The following is a 16,797-nucleotide window of genomic DNA, read 5'->3' on the forward strand; positions in this document are numbered from 1 at the left end:
TTTTTTTTTTAAATCAGGTATTCAGTGGTTAAAAGCTGTACAAAACAATCTCTTATAAGTGAAATGACAAACAAAAGCCAGTATGACTTTCATGTAACTTTTATGACTGATCTCTGAGCAGTGATGTCTTTCTCAATCTTCCAAATACAGCTACTAAGTAGGGCTTTCTTCCACCTTTCTAAATGAAGACTCCTTTAAATACTTTCCAGATATTCCTGAGCTGTGTTTGAACTGCTATTTGCAAAATATTTCAAAGCTGTGATTCAGCAGGTATTATGCTAGAGGTATTTTTATAGTAGCAGTTTGTGGGAGTTTATGCTAGACTAGTTTAGCAGTTCAGTTTGCAATGCTACAGGCTTGGGGTGGAGTGGCTAGAAGACTGTGTAGAGGAAATGGACCTGGAGGTGTTTGTTGATGGTTGGCTGAACATGAGCCAGCAGTGTGCCCAGGTGTCCAAGAAGGCCAATGGCATCCTGGCTTGTATCGGAAACAGTGCAGCCAGCAGGAGCAGGGAATTGATTGTCCCTCTGTACTCAGCCGTGGTACGGCCGCACCTCGAGTACTGTGTTCAGTTTAGGGTCCCTCACTACAAGAAAGATAACAAGGCCCTGGAGCGTGTTCAGAGAAGGGCAGTGAAGCAGAGAGGGATCTGGAGCACGAGTCTTACGGAGAATGGTTGAGGGAGCTGGGATTGTTCAGTCTGGGGAAGAGGAGTCTCAGGGGAGACCTTATTGCTCTCTACAAAAGGAGGTTGTGGTGAGGTGAGAGTCAGCCTCTTCTCCCAGGTAACAGGTGAAAGGACTAGAAAGAATGGCCTCAAGTTGCACCAAGGGAGGTTCAGGTTGGATATTAGAAAACATTTATTTTCCAAGAGTGGTCAAGAGCCCAGGGAAGAGATGGAATCACTGTCCCAGGAGGTGTTCAAGGTGTGTTCAGACATTGTACTCAGAGACATGGTTTAGTGGGAAATACTGGTGGCAGGTGGACAGTTGGGCTGCATTATCTTGTAGGTCTTTTCTAACCTTGGTGATTCTATGATTCTGTGGCTCAGTGCTGAATTAATTTCAGTGTTCAGTGATGAACAGCTGCTGTATAGAATCTAGATAGGTAAATATGGACTTTCTTCTGGAATAGAAACACAAAAAATATATCGTTTTTGACAGTTTTATTTGTACTGATAATCCCCAGTAATTGTATAGAAATGCTGTTTCTTTGAAAATGGAAAATTTTTGTTCTGTGTGTGGAAACATTGGTCTTTTTTGGTCTGAAGTGGGGACACAGGAAGTTTAAAAAAATAATAATTGAGTTTGCAAATAAGGTGCAACCAGTAGAGCCTGTGAGCCATGGGACACTTTCTTCTTGAAGACTTGTGCCAGCATGTCAAAGAAAAGCAAGCAACAGGGTCTGAGTTTCAACCAAAGAGCTTGAACAGGAGACATTAATAGATAAATTAATTCTTAATTAAGATTTAAGAATCACAGAATGGTTTAGGAAGGGACTTCTGCAGGTCATCTATGCCAGTCCAGAACTGTCTTGGTTATCCCAGTTGGAAAACTTCATTGAGAATAATAGCTGCAAGGACAATTTTGGATTAATTCTTCTGAGATCTGAGTGTTCTTGGTGTGGAATGCAGACATTCTTGACTGCTTTTCTGGGGATAATATTTTCATTTTCATTTGCTGGTAGTGATGATGGACCTGTGAGCAGTTTTCTCACCTTAGAGATGAAGAAAGTAAAATGGTTTCCATGACACCAATTCATTAACAAGAATCTAACCTCTTTTTTCAATTGTATATGACCTTTCAGTCTCATCTGAAATTTTTCAGAGGTTGAGTGTTTAAAGTATCTATCAAATTCATATCCAGAAAAAATAAAATGTTTGGAGACTCATCTAAATTACATTATAGTCCTTCTGGAATAACCCTTCGCTACAAAACCATCTGTGTTTCTGGTGCAGATTGTGGCATTCTCAGTACAGCTTTTCAAGTCATGAATTTTTGACTCAGAGCTTTAAGCTAGTCATGTTCAAAGTCAGCCAGAACAAGAAATCTTCTAATCAGTCTAAAATGAGGAATACTGTTCTAGAGTTACTGTGCTTTAGTTCTGTCTTTAACATTTCAAAATTTGTTTTGAAATGAAAGCTGTTCTGAAACAACTGACTTCTTTTGATATGAAAGTACTTAATTTAGAAAATGACAAAACATTTTGGCACTAGAAAAACTTCCTTGTCATTTCTTTCAGCTGAATCTGTCAAATTTCAATTGACTTTGAGAACAGTTTCCATTGCTCTGAAAGTATGCGTAGCATTTCAAGTTTACCATTTGCAAAGAGCACATTCTGTTCCAGCTTTATTCTTCAATAAAATAATAATCTGTTTATATTTGTCTGTCCTTCACAATCTATTTAGAGCTTTTACCAACATGTATTTAACATGCAAATAAGGAATGCTTTTTGTACTTGGAGTAGCTCTGGGAATTGGTAAGGGGGTGGGAGAGAGGGCTTCTGCATAGCAAATCCCTGCTCAACTTTTGTAAACTTGGTTGGTGTAACATAGCATACACCAAACAGGGCACTTGGTTCTTTCAGCTCCTTGCCTTCCAGCCTTCCAACTGCACCTGGAAATGGCAGGTAGCCAGACTGCGTAGCTCACAGCTGTGAGTAGAGATTTGCCTCATCTGCCTCTGGTGAGATACTTCACTGTCCCGTTCCCATTAATCTTAGCTTCTAAGTGATTTTAAAATTAATCCAACATGTGGAGCTTTGATGTAGTCTGGCAATGAAGTGACACATATATATAAATTAGAGAGAAGACATCTTCTGAAAGAGAGGTTTGCAACTCAACAACCAGCTGCAAATAGAGAATGAAAGTCACACCACTGCTGCTGAAAAAAAGGGTTCTTCAGAAGTTATCTGGAACCCAGCTAGGTTGTGATGATTCAAACATGCACATATGCACACAGAAGCTCTGAAAAGTGCTTTTTGTTATTTCTTAAAGGAGTCTTGTTATTGCTTTATTTTCTGATTGCTTGCCTTGTCCCTCCCAGCAGTGGTTTCAGTTCTGTTTAACTTCAGCCTCTTCCATCTTTTTGACATTACATCCTCATCTCAGACATATGCTTGGAGAAGCTTACTATTCAGCCCTGGGTACTGAAGGCAGTTTTGGGGACAGTAGCATTCTCTGCCTTCTCTATTTCCTTCTTATATTTTTTCTCTTCAAAACAATCATAACATTGGTAAATTAATGCTTTTCTTATGGGAACTGCTGAGCACTTAGAAAGGCTGAAGGATGATGGGACTTTAAACTTAGAAATGGGAAGGCATCTTTCTTCCTTTCTGTCATCCTTTTCCACCCTTTTCTCTGTCTTTTTAAGATGTACTAAAGAAGAGAGTTTGCCTTATGAGGATATGGAGTTTCCTGGTTCTGACCAAGCTCATTAAGTTCCTAAGCCTTACTGTAGTCAATTAAACAAGTTTCAGTGAGTGATATCCACCTTGTTCTCTTTTTGGTGATCAGTGATCATTGTAGCCAAAAATCTCTCTCTGGCTTTGACTTTTAATTCCTTAGAAAATATGGTGCTCCAGAATAAGAGCATTAAATACACTTAAATGTGTAACTGTTTTATGAGTCTGCTAGAATTAGGTACTATTAAGTATGAGAGAGTGTTGTTTTAAAGCAGTACAATCTGAAATATGCTCACAATGTAGATGTGCTTGTTTCCCTTTCATTGTTAGAGTGAGTTTTTTGAGAGTACTGGTTTAGCTAGAATTAACTAGTAGCAATTGCGATTTGCCTTGTCCTACAATAGTTGATTTTCAACTGTGTGAAAGGATTGTATCATTTCTAAATTAACAGTCTGAAAATACGTTAATTCAGGCATTCCTTCCTGATGTTCAGTCACCATTTCTTTGGAGTGCTCAGAGCTTTTTTTCTGCAGCCTTTCCACATTCCTTCTCTTCTGTCTGTTCTGATCCTTGTACTGGATCCTTGGATCCTCGGGTCCTAGACTTGTTGGCATTCTGTTGTTCTGGTGGAGGAAAAGTTGTATGATAAGCTATGTCTTTTTCTTTCACTGTACCATAGGTACTACCGTTGGCTCACCTGAGCAGCAACAAGAAGCAGATCACGCTAATTAATCCTCAGGCAGTGAATCTTGACGCCTACAAAGAGAAGTTGGAACAAGCAATTAAATCCTATGAGAGGCAAGTCTAATAATCACAAATGTATCCTATTTGCAGTCTAAATTCAAATTTTTCTTATGTAGTGGATTCTTGCTCACACATATCTTTGCTCTGTGTTGCTAATTCCACACACTAACAAACTTTAGTCAACCATTGACATATAAGAGAAATGTTTATTATCTTTAGTCAAAATGAAGAATAATTAAAAACACAATAGATAATAGACAGAGATAATAAATAACATACTGTTCATATTATATTTGTTTAATGACTAAAACAAATTATCTTTTTACTTCTGGAATAAACCTGAAAGCAGTCTTTCCAGGAGAGGGACCCCACTCCTTTAAAAACAGTGTTGTCAAGACTTTAACTTGAAATTAAGCTTCTAAATATGTAGACTGATAGTGGTCTTCTTTTTGCTGCCAGCTAACTAGCACCTAGCTATGCTTGCAAGAGTATAACTGAGGCACATATGAGATCAAAGAACCATAGAATGGCTTGGGTTGGAAGGAACTATAATGACCATCCAGTTCCAACCTTTGTACTGGGGGTAGGGACATCTTCCACTAGACAGGGTTGTGCAGGGGCCCCATCCAGCCTGGCCTTGAGTGCTTCCAGGGATAAGACGTGCAGCTTCTCTGGGCTACCTGTGCCAGTGCCTCACCATCCTCATCATGAAGAATGTATTCCCAGAAGCTTATCCTTGTCTCAAAGGCAGGACCTTGCAGTTGGCCTTGTTGAACTGTAGATGTCCCGCATGGGCCTCAAGATACTTGGTTTTGTTTTTGTTTATTCTTTTTGAGAAGGAGAAATGTGTTGTGCTTATTAATTAAGTGTTGGTAAGAGCACTTCACATGTAAATGGGACAAGGACATTACGTTTCTAAGCTGTATCTTTCCTTGATTTAACTTCGTTTTTTTGAAGTAATGTGGTTATCTGACTACTGATATCATTTAATAACACATAATAAAGTAAGGAGCTTTGCCTGGAATTGTTTTAATAAATGAGATATCTTCTTAGGCATTATTCTAATAATGTTTACTAATGTTATTCTTTTATATGAAAAGAGCCCTTGATGTCAAATGTTTAGTCACTGTCTGTTTAAGTTTTTCTTTTCCCTGTAGCTCTATGATAATGCCAGTTCCCTTTTAAAACATGCAGTACCTGTTTTTCATTCCCACTTCTGAATGCTAAACATATATGTTTTTTAGCAGTAAAAATAGAGAATTATGATTTGTAGGTGCTTCCTGCTGTGTCTAATATTAGTGGTATTAGTGGCATTCAGCGTAGAAAAATCTATTCTTGCTCTGAGACAATGCTGTTATTATCAGGATGATGAATGCAGAGAAATCTGGATTTGACACTCACTTTGACAAGAGGGTGGGCAAGTGGTATATTTATGGCAACAACTTCTGAGGAATTTTCAAATTCTCATTGCTGTGCTCTGCTATTTAATATTTATTGACTTCAATTTTGAAGGAAATAATATGTTTTCTGATCAAGCACAAATCATCTTTTCCTGAAGAGCATTTTCACAGTGCTGTCCCTAGTGTCCCTCAAATTTGGTGACTGACAGCACAGTTACCACGTTTACCCTTAAAGCTCAGTGAATCAGGTGTATTTACAATAGAAGATCATTTACAATGTAAAAAGACTTACTGTTTCTAATATGCTGCTTGTGGAACAGCAACCCAGACAAATTCATTTTTCTGTAAATTCAACACTACTTTTCCAGTAATTGATTTTAAAAAGGCTGCAGTTCAGCTGTATGAATAGTGACTAGTCACAAATTTATTCTGACACCTGCAGTCGAGATAATATGTCAGGGCATGCGGGTTTCAAGAACAGAAGCAAGCATGATAATATCCTTCCCATACATAGATTGACCTTAGCTTCTGTTTAAGGTGTAGAAAAGTGGAGAGGGCAGATATTTTGTGCTCTGACAAACAGAATATGCAGTACTGAAGATGAAACAGGCTGGGAGATTCAAAACATGCGTGGTCTTTTATAGCCAGAGGCTTTTATAAATGAAGTGGTTATGAGTGTGCACATTAGAAGGGTGAAATAGTCAGTGGAGCATGCTGAGACTGCAGATTGTGAATGAGCTAAGTGATTTGCATTCAAAAAGTGCCTGGGTTTGGCTTCTACTAGATACAATTAGCCAACTAGAAATTCATATTCAGTATTTGTGCTAATGGCCTTTTTCGCATGGAACACCAAAACTGGCAAGTTTTTTAAAAGTCTAATGGCTGTTATCTGATTATTTTTTTTTCTAACAATGAATCTGTTCTTTTATTCACAAAGGGAGTTTGTTTTTCTATAATTACAGCAATTAGGATCATCAGTAGAGCTTTATTTCTGTAGTGTAAAATGAAGCAATTGCACGATGACTGAATTGTTTTAGCTGTTAAAAAAGAAAACTGTGAGCTAGATGGTTTAATAAGACTTTATGATTTATGTCTAAAAAGCAAAAGCAGGAGGTTTAGTGGTGCTTTTAAACTCCATTGCTTTGGGTAATCACTTCTGTTTGCTGGTCAGTAATTTTTCGTAGCCAGAATTTAATGAAGTAGAAACGTGAATGGCCTAACTAAGGGTTTGTCTTAGCAGAAAAAAATAATTAGCATTGCTCTCTGTGTGTCTGTAGACTCCAGTTTTCTTGAACTGTTTAATTGGAAGAATTTAACCAGCATTTAATCAGTTCCATGATTTGATTTGGCTTGCTGGCTCTGAATAGAGCCATCCATACACAATCCTGGCAGGGAGCAATAGTGTTTGCCCCTGATCCTTCCATGAACAGTTCTGAAACAGTCACATTGCTACTTGATGGAATATATAGTGTTTTCCTATCTCTTTCAGCTGATAATTACATAGCTGAGAGCTGTGTATACAGTTGAACGACACAGTGCTCTTGGGATGTGAAGCAGTGCAGATAATTTAAGAAACTGCATTTATTTGCTGTTTTCACATCATCAAATGCACAAAGAACTGCATTCCCTCCAAAACTGCTTTGCTTTCTTTAACAGGCGCCTAAATCTACTTATCTGGAGAGCACTATCTCAGGAGGAAAGAAACAAGTAAGCTATCACCCTTTGGTTTTCTAACTTACCTCAGAAAGGCTGCTCATAAACATTTATCACTTCTGTTTACCCCTATTTCTGTAACCATCTCGTTTTATCTTCAAATGTTTCATGCCTATACCTTAGTTTCAAGAATGTATGTGTGCTGTGTAGTGATGTTAAATTCTGGATCACCTTCTTGCAGCACTGATTGCTTTTAAAGGAAATGACTTGCATTCCTTTTGAGCTGGTTGATTCTTAATGAGTGTTGAGTGGCAGGGCCTTGGGCATCATGTTAGATCTTCTCTCGTCCAGCAAAGAGCATCTCAGTGGCTGGTTTGTAAGTTACATTTTTAGTTACTACCTTTATGGAAGTGGACTCAATGTATACCACAATGAAAATTTGCACTATGGTAACTGCCTTGTTCCTGTGTGTTCATTTAGAAAATCAAAGACTGTGAAAACAGAGCTGACACCAATGAAGTTAGCATTCGTTTACTTCAGAAAATAAAGTGAAAATCAAGTAATGAAAATGGAATGGGTAGGAAATATACCAGGCAGAAAAATGGGGATAAACATCAGAATGCTTTTAAGAATACTTGGACTAATTTTTTTGAACTATTTTGGCTAAAAGAATCCCATTCTGGTGCAGAGAGGAAATGAAGCCTATTAAACAAAAGCATAAAATCTGAAAGAGGGAATAGTTGTTTGCTAATTCGAACAGTCAAACAGTGACAAGGTGGTGTCAAAAATATTTTACTGTGGGTAAGATATGACCAATCATGTATAGGAAAGAAAGAAATCTAGCATTTTTAAAGTCTGTTGCTGGAACAGCATAGTGTAAGTTAATGTCGGCGCAATAAAGTTGATATATTTGATCTATTTATCATCTAAATTTGCTACTGAAATGATCATGTCCATGTATGACAAAATCCTTCCAAAATCCTTAGGAAACTGTAGGGAGGGTGTAATAAGGTGTATTAATTCGGTCAAAGGAGTCCTCAAATAATTGGTTGAGGAGCTCCCTGGCTCCCTCAGAGTTACTGAAGGGTTATCACATTCTACCAGAGAAATTTGTATTTACTGGGGAAGTAATAATGTTCTGATAGTGTACAAAATATTTGAGAGATCCAATTCAGGAGATAAGATAATTTAACTAGACATTGATTCTAGGTGAATAAAGGATTCGGTTAATAGAGAACAAAATCTAAGTAAATAACTATACCTGACAGTATAATTTCATTACAAAACATTTCCTAGAGGAGGAGAGAGATCAACAATGAGAAGGAGTAGGACAGTGCAGTAGACATCTCTGTGATAGTGTGTGTTGATAAAGTAGATGCAAAATACATCTAGATTTCACATTTTAAATGATGGAAAAGTTGTAGAGAAGAGCCAGAGCATTGACTCTAGTAACTTGGATACTATAAAGAAGCATCTCACTTCCAGTTACAGATTTGATGAATTCTACCTGTGCTGGGTTTTGGAAGTTCAGTTTGTTTGTTTATCAACAGAATCATGGTATCTTCTTCAGATTTTCATGTATAGGTTCTTTGAGCGTGCAGGTTCAATGTGCCTTGTTAGGGTAGCAGAAAACAACATTACTGGAAGCAAACTTCTGTTCACTGAGTAAAAACTGAGCGGAGCAGGAGTGAGGGTAACAAGGCAGAAGATTCTCTCTCTTTTGATGCCATCAGGCAGGACTGATGTGGCAAGTCAGGACTTAAATAGGCATCTGGTGCCATTTCTGACTATTTAAGTGCTTGCCAATTTGCCCTAGCTGCTGCTCTAGAAGGGGCATGGATTTCCATGATTTCTGCATCGTATCAAGTTACTTATTGATGCCTCAGACACTCTAGGACACCTAAAATGGCATCAAATACCTATGCTCAGCCACTTGAATTGCTCTGGAGATGTCTTTCTATGAGATATCCATAAGGCAGGTGCAGTTGTTTGGCTAAACTCAGCTGATGAAATATAGGAATTTGTGGCATGCAGGATATAGACTGCATTACTACAATGTCTTATTTTGCATTTAAATTTTAAAATTTTATTTGCAATGTACTGTCAAAATTAAATTTTATCCTGTGGATAGTTATTAATACTTTCATTTATTTATTAAGATTTAAAGAGGATGGTCCAGTTCAATATATGCAGCATAAGAAAGCTCTGTTGGAGGCTTTAGAGAATTTGGGATGGCCAATTTCCTATGAAGATGTAACACTGTTAGAAGATGAGATACTGGCAGCATTAACATATATGCAGCAAGCCTCTGATCTTCAGGAAGCTGTCAAAAAGGAAACTGAGAAGAGCTCAGACTCACACATCAGCAAAAATGAAAAGGTACAGATTGGAAGGGCGTTTTTTTCCCCCAGATATTCCTCCTCTTCAATATGTACTTCTGCAATAGCTTTGTTCTGTGCTAATAACTCATACATTTAACATTTAGTGTGATGTTATACAAATGGGTAGAGCAAAGCAGGTAGAAAGAGCAAGTTTTTACAACTCTTTGGAAGTACCAGGGAATCGAGAGTTCTGCAGCTGAAAGCACCATAGAAATCAAGAGTCTTTGAGCAAGGGCAGCAGAGATAGGCAAGGGACAATTAGGATGCAAGGCTTGTGGTTGAATTAATGTCAGATGAACGAGATCTTGTGATATCAGCTGTTGATTGTAATTTTCTGCAATATTGTTATTCTGAAAGGCAAAAAGAAGGGATGAGATTCAGCTCTGTATGCAGACACTGAAATTTAGTTGTCCGTAGAATGTGGGCACCTACGTGAGTGAGAGAGACAGCTGACAGAGTCAGTTGCACCTGGAGAGCTGTTTATCTCATCCAGAAGCAGACAGCTACTTTTGGCAAGCCAGAGGCCTTTCTCCATTCTTTCAACACATTAGCAGAAAGTAGACTAACTGCTTGAAAACTGACTGAAATTTGAGAAATTTGATTAACCTTATGTGTATACATTCCCCAGCTGAACCTCAGATTTTATGTGGAATGCTATTGAGAGATTTGATGAAATGCTTATGGAAATGCTCGGAGCAGCAAATAGTAAGAAAGTTGTTTTATGCTGCACTCTGGGAAGTGTGCAGCGTAGGTACACTGAGTGTTCTTCTCAGTTAGACTTTTCTGTTGTGAAATATATGCTCAGAAAGCATGGGTTAAAATGTTGTATTCTCCTGTTAATATTTTCAGGACAGTTTTGAAAATGGATTGATTCCATATTAATGATTTTACCTTTAAATTGTGTTGCATAATGACTTCTATAAACATGAATATATGTGTGCTATTAAAATTCCAGAGAACACTTAAAACCTTACTCTTGATTTGAATAATTTACAGTCTTCTGCATAGAGTTTTGGCTTCGCTAAGGAATGGGTGAACTTTCAGAGAAGTCATACAATCGTAGAATGACCAAGGTTGGAAAAGACCTACAAGATTATCCAATCCAACCATCCACCTATCAGCAGTAGTTCTCTCTAAACCATGTTCCTCAACACAATGTCTAAATGTTCCTTGAATATCTCCAGGGTTGGTGACTCTGATGAAGTCAGGAACATCCTTTAAGTTTAAGAAAGCGATTTGTCATTCCCCAGTGGGAAGATATTTTATATGCTGTTGATGCTTAAAAATTGAAAGTAATTCTGAAGAAACAAACCATCTCTTACTTGGTTTCAAGTTTTATTTGAATCTAAAACCTCCATCCAAAAAGGCTTCACTGGAAGTGCTGCTGCTCTGCAGAACTGCTGTCTAGGTTGATCTGTACTCTGATAATATTAGAATAAGGTCTCTAGGAAGTTAGTAAGGAAGGAAATCTCTCAAATGTTTTAACTTCTAAAGGAATATGAGTAAAAATATGGAAATCATCATAAAACTCATATTAATATATTCCTTTTCTTTTTCAATGTTTTATATCACTGAGTGAGGGAGTTCTCTTTGACAAAACTTGAATGCAGAGTTGGTCTAGATACCATGAATTTTGAAAAAAGGTCCTATGATTACATGGAAAACATAATCAAATGGAGATAATAGTTCCTTATTGCTCTGACATATGTGCATGGAGATATATATACACATATATGTACACACACATGCATCAATGTGAAGAGGTAAGTTAGGTGACATTCCACTGAGCACAGTACTAACCCATGGTTTGAGTTCTAAGCAGTGAATGGGCATGTACAATTGGAATTTACATTTACTTGTAAATTACACCAAGTATCAGTAGATGCTACCTAGTAGGTCTTGCTAATGGAATGTAGTGCCAGTGTTCAAAAGGCAGTCTTTTATCTGGCATTTCTTGACTGAAATATACCCTCCTTTCCATTGACATCAGCGATAGTTTATGCGATGAGCTGTGTTTTTTATATACACTGACATAAGTTATTAAAAAATTATACTGAATTGTCAAGAATATGGTGATGCAGCCCATGTATGAAAATAAATGATGAAGGGAAGGATTGCATTTGGTTTTCGGTCATTTTGTAGAATTTGGTCCACTAAGAATGTACATTTGAAAACATTTTAGTGTCTTTAAAAACAGAAGATGATCTTCATTCATATTACATTCATCTGAAAATATTATATGGCCTGTGTATGTGTCTTGATTATTAATTTATCTCTGCCATATAATGTCCCAATACAAAAGTAGCAGAAATAAGTTTGTTTGTCGACTCTTTACTTCTACTGTTGCCTTGAGACACCAGTGTGTGCTCTCAGACATGATGTGATTAACATTGTGCAATCAGTTATCCTGAGTCAACCTGCTTTAGGAGCTTAATCAGAGCTCCATCTTCAGTAATTGCTAATCTGCAACTGAAAAGCCTTAAGAGTGAGAGGCAGAAATGCAGGTGTAATTAGAATTCAGTTTATGTGGCAAAAAAAAAGATTAAAAAAAATAGCAAAAAACTGTGGAGCCTTTTTAAAATGCTGCCTAAAGCTTTTCCAAGTGTGATTTCTGTCTACAAAATGGGTATAGAAAGTAATCTGCCTGCTGAAATATATTACATTATTGTGACAAAATGGCAGATGTGACACTTGGTGAAAATTGCCATTATGAGAGAGCAGAAAAATCCACAGTTATCAGCAAGACAGATTTCTAGATTTCCTGCTGATTTTTTTTTTACTAAGCTCAAAACATCTTACTTTTTAGCTTTTGAGTGTTCCTAATTACCTTCACAAGTTCTTAAAAGAAGCAGTAATCCATTTTGGATGTCCTTGCTACTGGAGCTTTCTGTTTAAGCCTACGACTGAATTAATGTTCTGGTTATCCTCCCTCTGTGCTCTGACCTTCGCAGGGAGCTGTGTTCAGGCTGCTGTGTTTGTTTCTATCTGTGGCAGGGAGGCTATGGCAGTGCTTTATTGAGAGAGGCTGACACCCATCTGCACAGGGCCACAGACACAGTTACCACCAAGCAAAATATTAAAAAAAAAAAAAGGATGATTGTCTAATTGGAGGGCTAATTGTAGACTGTAACTTATTTTACTCAGTATTTATTTCTTTCTTTATTTTGTTGTACAGATTAAAGTGTATGTTGACCAAAATCTTTCCTTTCAGTCTGCCACTTTGCTTTCATTTAAAAATGAGGGATGTATTGTTTAATAGGTTGTAAAGAGTAACTGCTTTGACATCTAATAAGTTATCTGTTTTTTCTTTTGCACTTGCCAGGCATAGCAGTCAGCTGCCATTTCTTACTGTTTTTATCACAGAATGGTAAAGCTATTTATAGCATGATGCTTCACCTGCTAAGAGGACTTGTTCAGGGTCCTCTGTCCACTTCCCATTTTAGACCACTTCAGATTTGCTGCGGTGCTGGGGTTACTGTTCTTCAAACACAACAGCTTCCAGGGCAGTTCTGTGCATCCTGTTAATGGCAAGCACAATTTCATAGAAAGTATTGCTGTCTGTAAATTTCATACTCTGACCTTTGCACTCCTCATACAATGTATTTCTTCTGTTTCTGGATACGGACGTCCATTTCTGCAGACAAGCAAATCTGAATTCCTTACTGAGGATCCACTCTAACTAAGGAGACGCTTTCAAAAGTACTGTGGTTCCCACAGAATAAGCTTGAATTCATAAGGCTAATGCTTGCTTGTGATCCATGTGATAAAAATAATTTGAAGTAGTTGATAAGCATAATGTGTTCTGTAAAGCACATTGATTCGGGCAGAAAGGGACCTCTAGTGGCTCACTGATTCCATTCTTCCTGAAAAAAAATGTCTTTCATATCTGATTGATTGGATTATTCCCAGTGAAATATTTATAGCGGATACTTGATTGTTTTCAGGAGTGGAAATTCTGTCCCTCTGTTGTCAGTTTCTTTTATTTCCTGGTGTCCTATTTCTTACACTTCTCATTCTTCCATGCTGTTTAAGGATCACTAATCGATAACTCTTTTACATTTCATATGCTTACTAAACCTCTTGACATCTCCTGGCTTTCTTCTGATGCCTCTTCATATAGATGAGGCAAAGCAGGCATCTCAGGTAGTATGAGAACAAGAAAGTTAGAACTAATCTACTACTATTACCTAGAAATGTCTGGTCAAACTTTCTGTTGTCATCAGTGGAGTAATCTGTTGAACAGACAAAACGTGTAGCTACAAAAATTAAGGCTCTTTCATGAAACTGAGCCGTGGTCTACACAGAACAGCCTCATTGCCACTGGCAGCACAGGGAGAGCAGTGGGTTTTTTGGTTCTGGAGGTATCTGGTTTATGTATTGCCAAAGTTTGAGCCACAAAGCCTGCAGTCTTCCTGTCCATTCTCAGCTACAATAGGAAGGTGCAAAAAGTAATGGCTTTGAAAGTGAACTTAAAAATACAGCAGATATTGGCCATAGGAAACAAAATGGGCTTCACCCTGTGTGGTTTGATGCATTTCTTTCAGAAGAAGCAGAGCTAAGCGGAGTGGAAATCCCAGCGATTCAGATGAGTGTTTTTTGCATCAGCAATCCTGGATGATAATGTTCCTGAAGTAGGCACCTGGGTCAGTCACACTGGTACCTAAAGGCCGTGTACTAGTAAGAAGGATGGGTTTGGCTTCAGATTTCCTGAGCCACCTGCATTTGGCACTGCTCAAAGCCTTCGCTGTGCGTGCTCACACACCCATGAGTTAATGAGGGCCGCTGGAGGTTGCCCAAGTTATTAGTCAAGCATTACAAATTAGTTTAAAATAAATATTCAGCACCAGCTGTCTCCTTGGATCCTGAGGAATGAAGTAAAAGGTTTACCCAAAGACCTTGTTGTGTCTGTGGAGTTGTAAGTCTTCGCAGTCAAATCAGCCTTTGTCAGGTTCAAGCAGGCAGCTAACATGCTCTGAAGGGCCTTCGTTTTAGGCTGAGATGGAAAAACAGTAGTAGTAGTATAATTAATATTCTGTAGAGGTAAAAAGTATACTGGAAAGAAATCACACATCTCCCATTTAAAATACATCCTCCTTTGTGTATGTTCTGCTCGTGTGGGGGATTTTTTTAGGATCTTTTTGAGTTGTGTGAGAGATGGGGGAAAAAGACTTTGTGGTAGCTGAGTAAAACGGAGCAAATGAATTAGTCAAAGTTATTCCCATCTCCCACATCACTATTGCTTGTTAGGGCAAACCAAGTACCTAAAGAGCAAACCAAGTATCAAAACCAAATGTGTCTTTTTAGACATAATTAAAAAATAAGTTAAAAAAAGAGATTTTTCCAACTGTATGATAAGTTTGCTGTGAAGACACACCTATCAGGAAAAAGAAAGATAAGCAGATTTTTCCTTACCTCATTCTTGAATATGAATTGTCCAACTTTGTCTGCAAAAATGGCAGCCAGAGCCATGATTCATCAAGGTAAATTTCTGCCTGAACACCTAAAAATATAGGTGCTATTATGACCATATCAAACAACATTTAATAGTGAGAACCCATAGGTAATCTTATCCATAAATGCGTCTGGTAATACAGATTGTTCTTTTTATAGCTCTTCTGAATGGTTAAAATAATCCATTTTTCTGTGAATGATAACAGAGTTCACTGCATTGTATTGCCTAAATTTTAATTGATTCCAAAGGATAGGTTCGGGCTGACTGGTTGTTGTGGAAAATGAAAAAAAAAAGTAATTGTATCAAATTGCAGAGACTTCAAGAAGAAACTCGGAAGTTGAAGTCTAAAAAGAGACAAAAGGGCAGAGCATTTGTGATTCCTAAAAACCAAAAAGTGATTGCAAGATCAGACATTACAGGATTTTATTATCCAGGTATATATTTTTGACTGTATTTTAAACACTTACTGGTAAAACATTACTTCAGGTCATGTTTGGCTGCTCCTGCCATAGTCACATTTAATGTTACATGTGCATACTCATTGAGAATGAATATGTATCTTGTGTTCACACATATATACATTTATAGAAAGACAGCAATTTTGTGTGGTTAGAAAACATTACAGGAAACTGCTTACAGCTTCTTTGCTGTAAAGAGTATGGAAGGAGATAATTTTAAGTAACTGAGTACCAAAGAGTATCATAGAATCACAGAATGGCCTCAGTTTTCAGTTTTAGTTTATCCTATCTAAATGCAAATGAGGAACGTATAGTATAGTTACATTTGAATTCAGTGATATCTAACAGCCTGTAGAATTTTTTTAGAAAATGACAAGAGATAAAAATAATTTCAGTATTTCACAGTGTTGTTCTTTTAGGAACCGTGATAAAGAATATCAGTTCTACCTGCGCGCTTGTTGACTTCAACCATGGGGAGAGCTGGGTTGTACCTCTGAAGTTCATTGTACCTGTGGGAGGTGCCATGCCATGTACATATCTACAGGTGAAAAGATGTTCTTTTTTATGACAGCAAATACGTGCTTTTAATTTTGTGTCTTTGTTAACACACAGAAAAAAATGTCAGTATTTTTTTAAAGATTCCATTCTTTGTTTTAAAGAAGAGAGTCTTCAGTGATGATTAAATGTAGTTATATCTAGAGACATACTGTTTTTCCCCTCAGAATGAAGGCAAATCCTGATCAGGTAGATCTCTAGGACTTGAATAAAGAAATGTAGCTTCCGTCCTCATTTTTAACCTGATAATTGTGTGAGTCTTTTTTGTACGCAATAACCTAAAATTCCCAAGGTTAGTTAAGGCCCATTACGCCATTAAGTTTGTGCAAAGGTCAAGGTGATGAAGATCTGGAAGAGTTTTCTCATTCTATTCAACTTGCTTGTTGAGCCCTGGAACGTTTAGTAGGACTCAAAGTAGTTTTTTTTCACTGTGGAAATTGTGAGTGATCAGTACCTTCAAGGATCAAATTCAGTTTCTTTTAAAGATTTATATTAGAGCATGGGAACATATCAGAACGATGATTCGTGTAAATATTTCTTAATTTTGTGCCTTGTTCACAAGCTGTGTGGTTCTTTCCTGGTGTGTAGGTGGGAGACTATGTACTTGCCAGATCTGGGACACAGACAGGGAACAATTATTGTTATGTGCCTGCCATTGTCATAGCAACACCAGAAATGGGGAACATGGATGCTAAACTCTACACAGTTCTAATGTTCAGCAACAGGAAAGTAAGTATGCCTAAAAGATGAAA

At 37.5% G+C, this 16,797-nt stretch overlaps 1 protein-coding gene across 1 annotated transcript in view; it reads left to right on the forward strand.

Annotated features, from left to right (window-relative positions):
• Window positions 1–16,797, forward strand: part of VWA3B (von Willebrand factor A domain containing 3B) — a 62,518-nt gene that overhangs the window by 39,489 nt on the left and 6,232 nt on the right. The window contains 6 exon segments of the mRNA XM_065741201.1: window positions 4,082–4,200; window positions 7,203–7,253; window positions 9,359–9,578; window positions 15,346–15,466; window positions 15,910–16,034; window positions 16,634–16,774. Of these exon segments, the coding sequence (XP_065597273.1) occupies window positions 4,082–4,200; window positions 7,203–7,253; window positions 9,359–9,578; window positions 15,346–15,466; window positions 15,910–16,034; window positions 16,634–16,774 (777 nt within the window).

This window comes from Cyrtonyx montezumae, unplaced genomic scaffold (assembly GCF_038088225.1).
Source record: "Cyrtonyx montezumae isolate F1298 unplaced genomic scaffold, pur_monq_1.0 scaffold_3, whole genome shotgun sequence".
Lineage (NCBI taxonomy): Eukaryota > Metazoa > Chordata > Aves > Galliformes > Odontophoridae > Cyrtonyx > Cyrtonyx montezumae.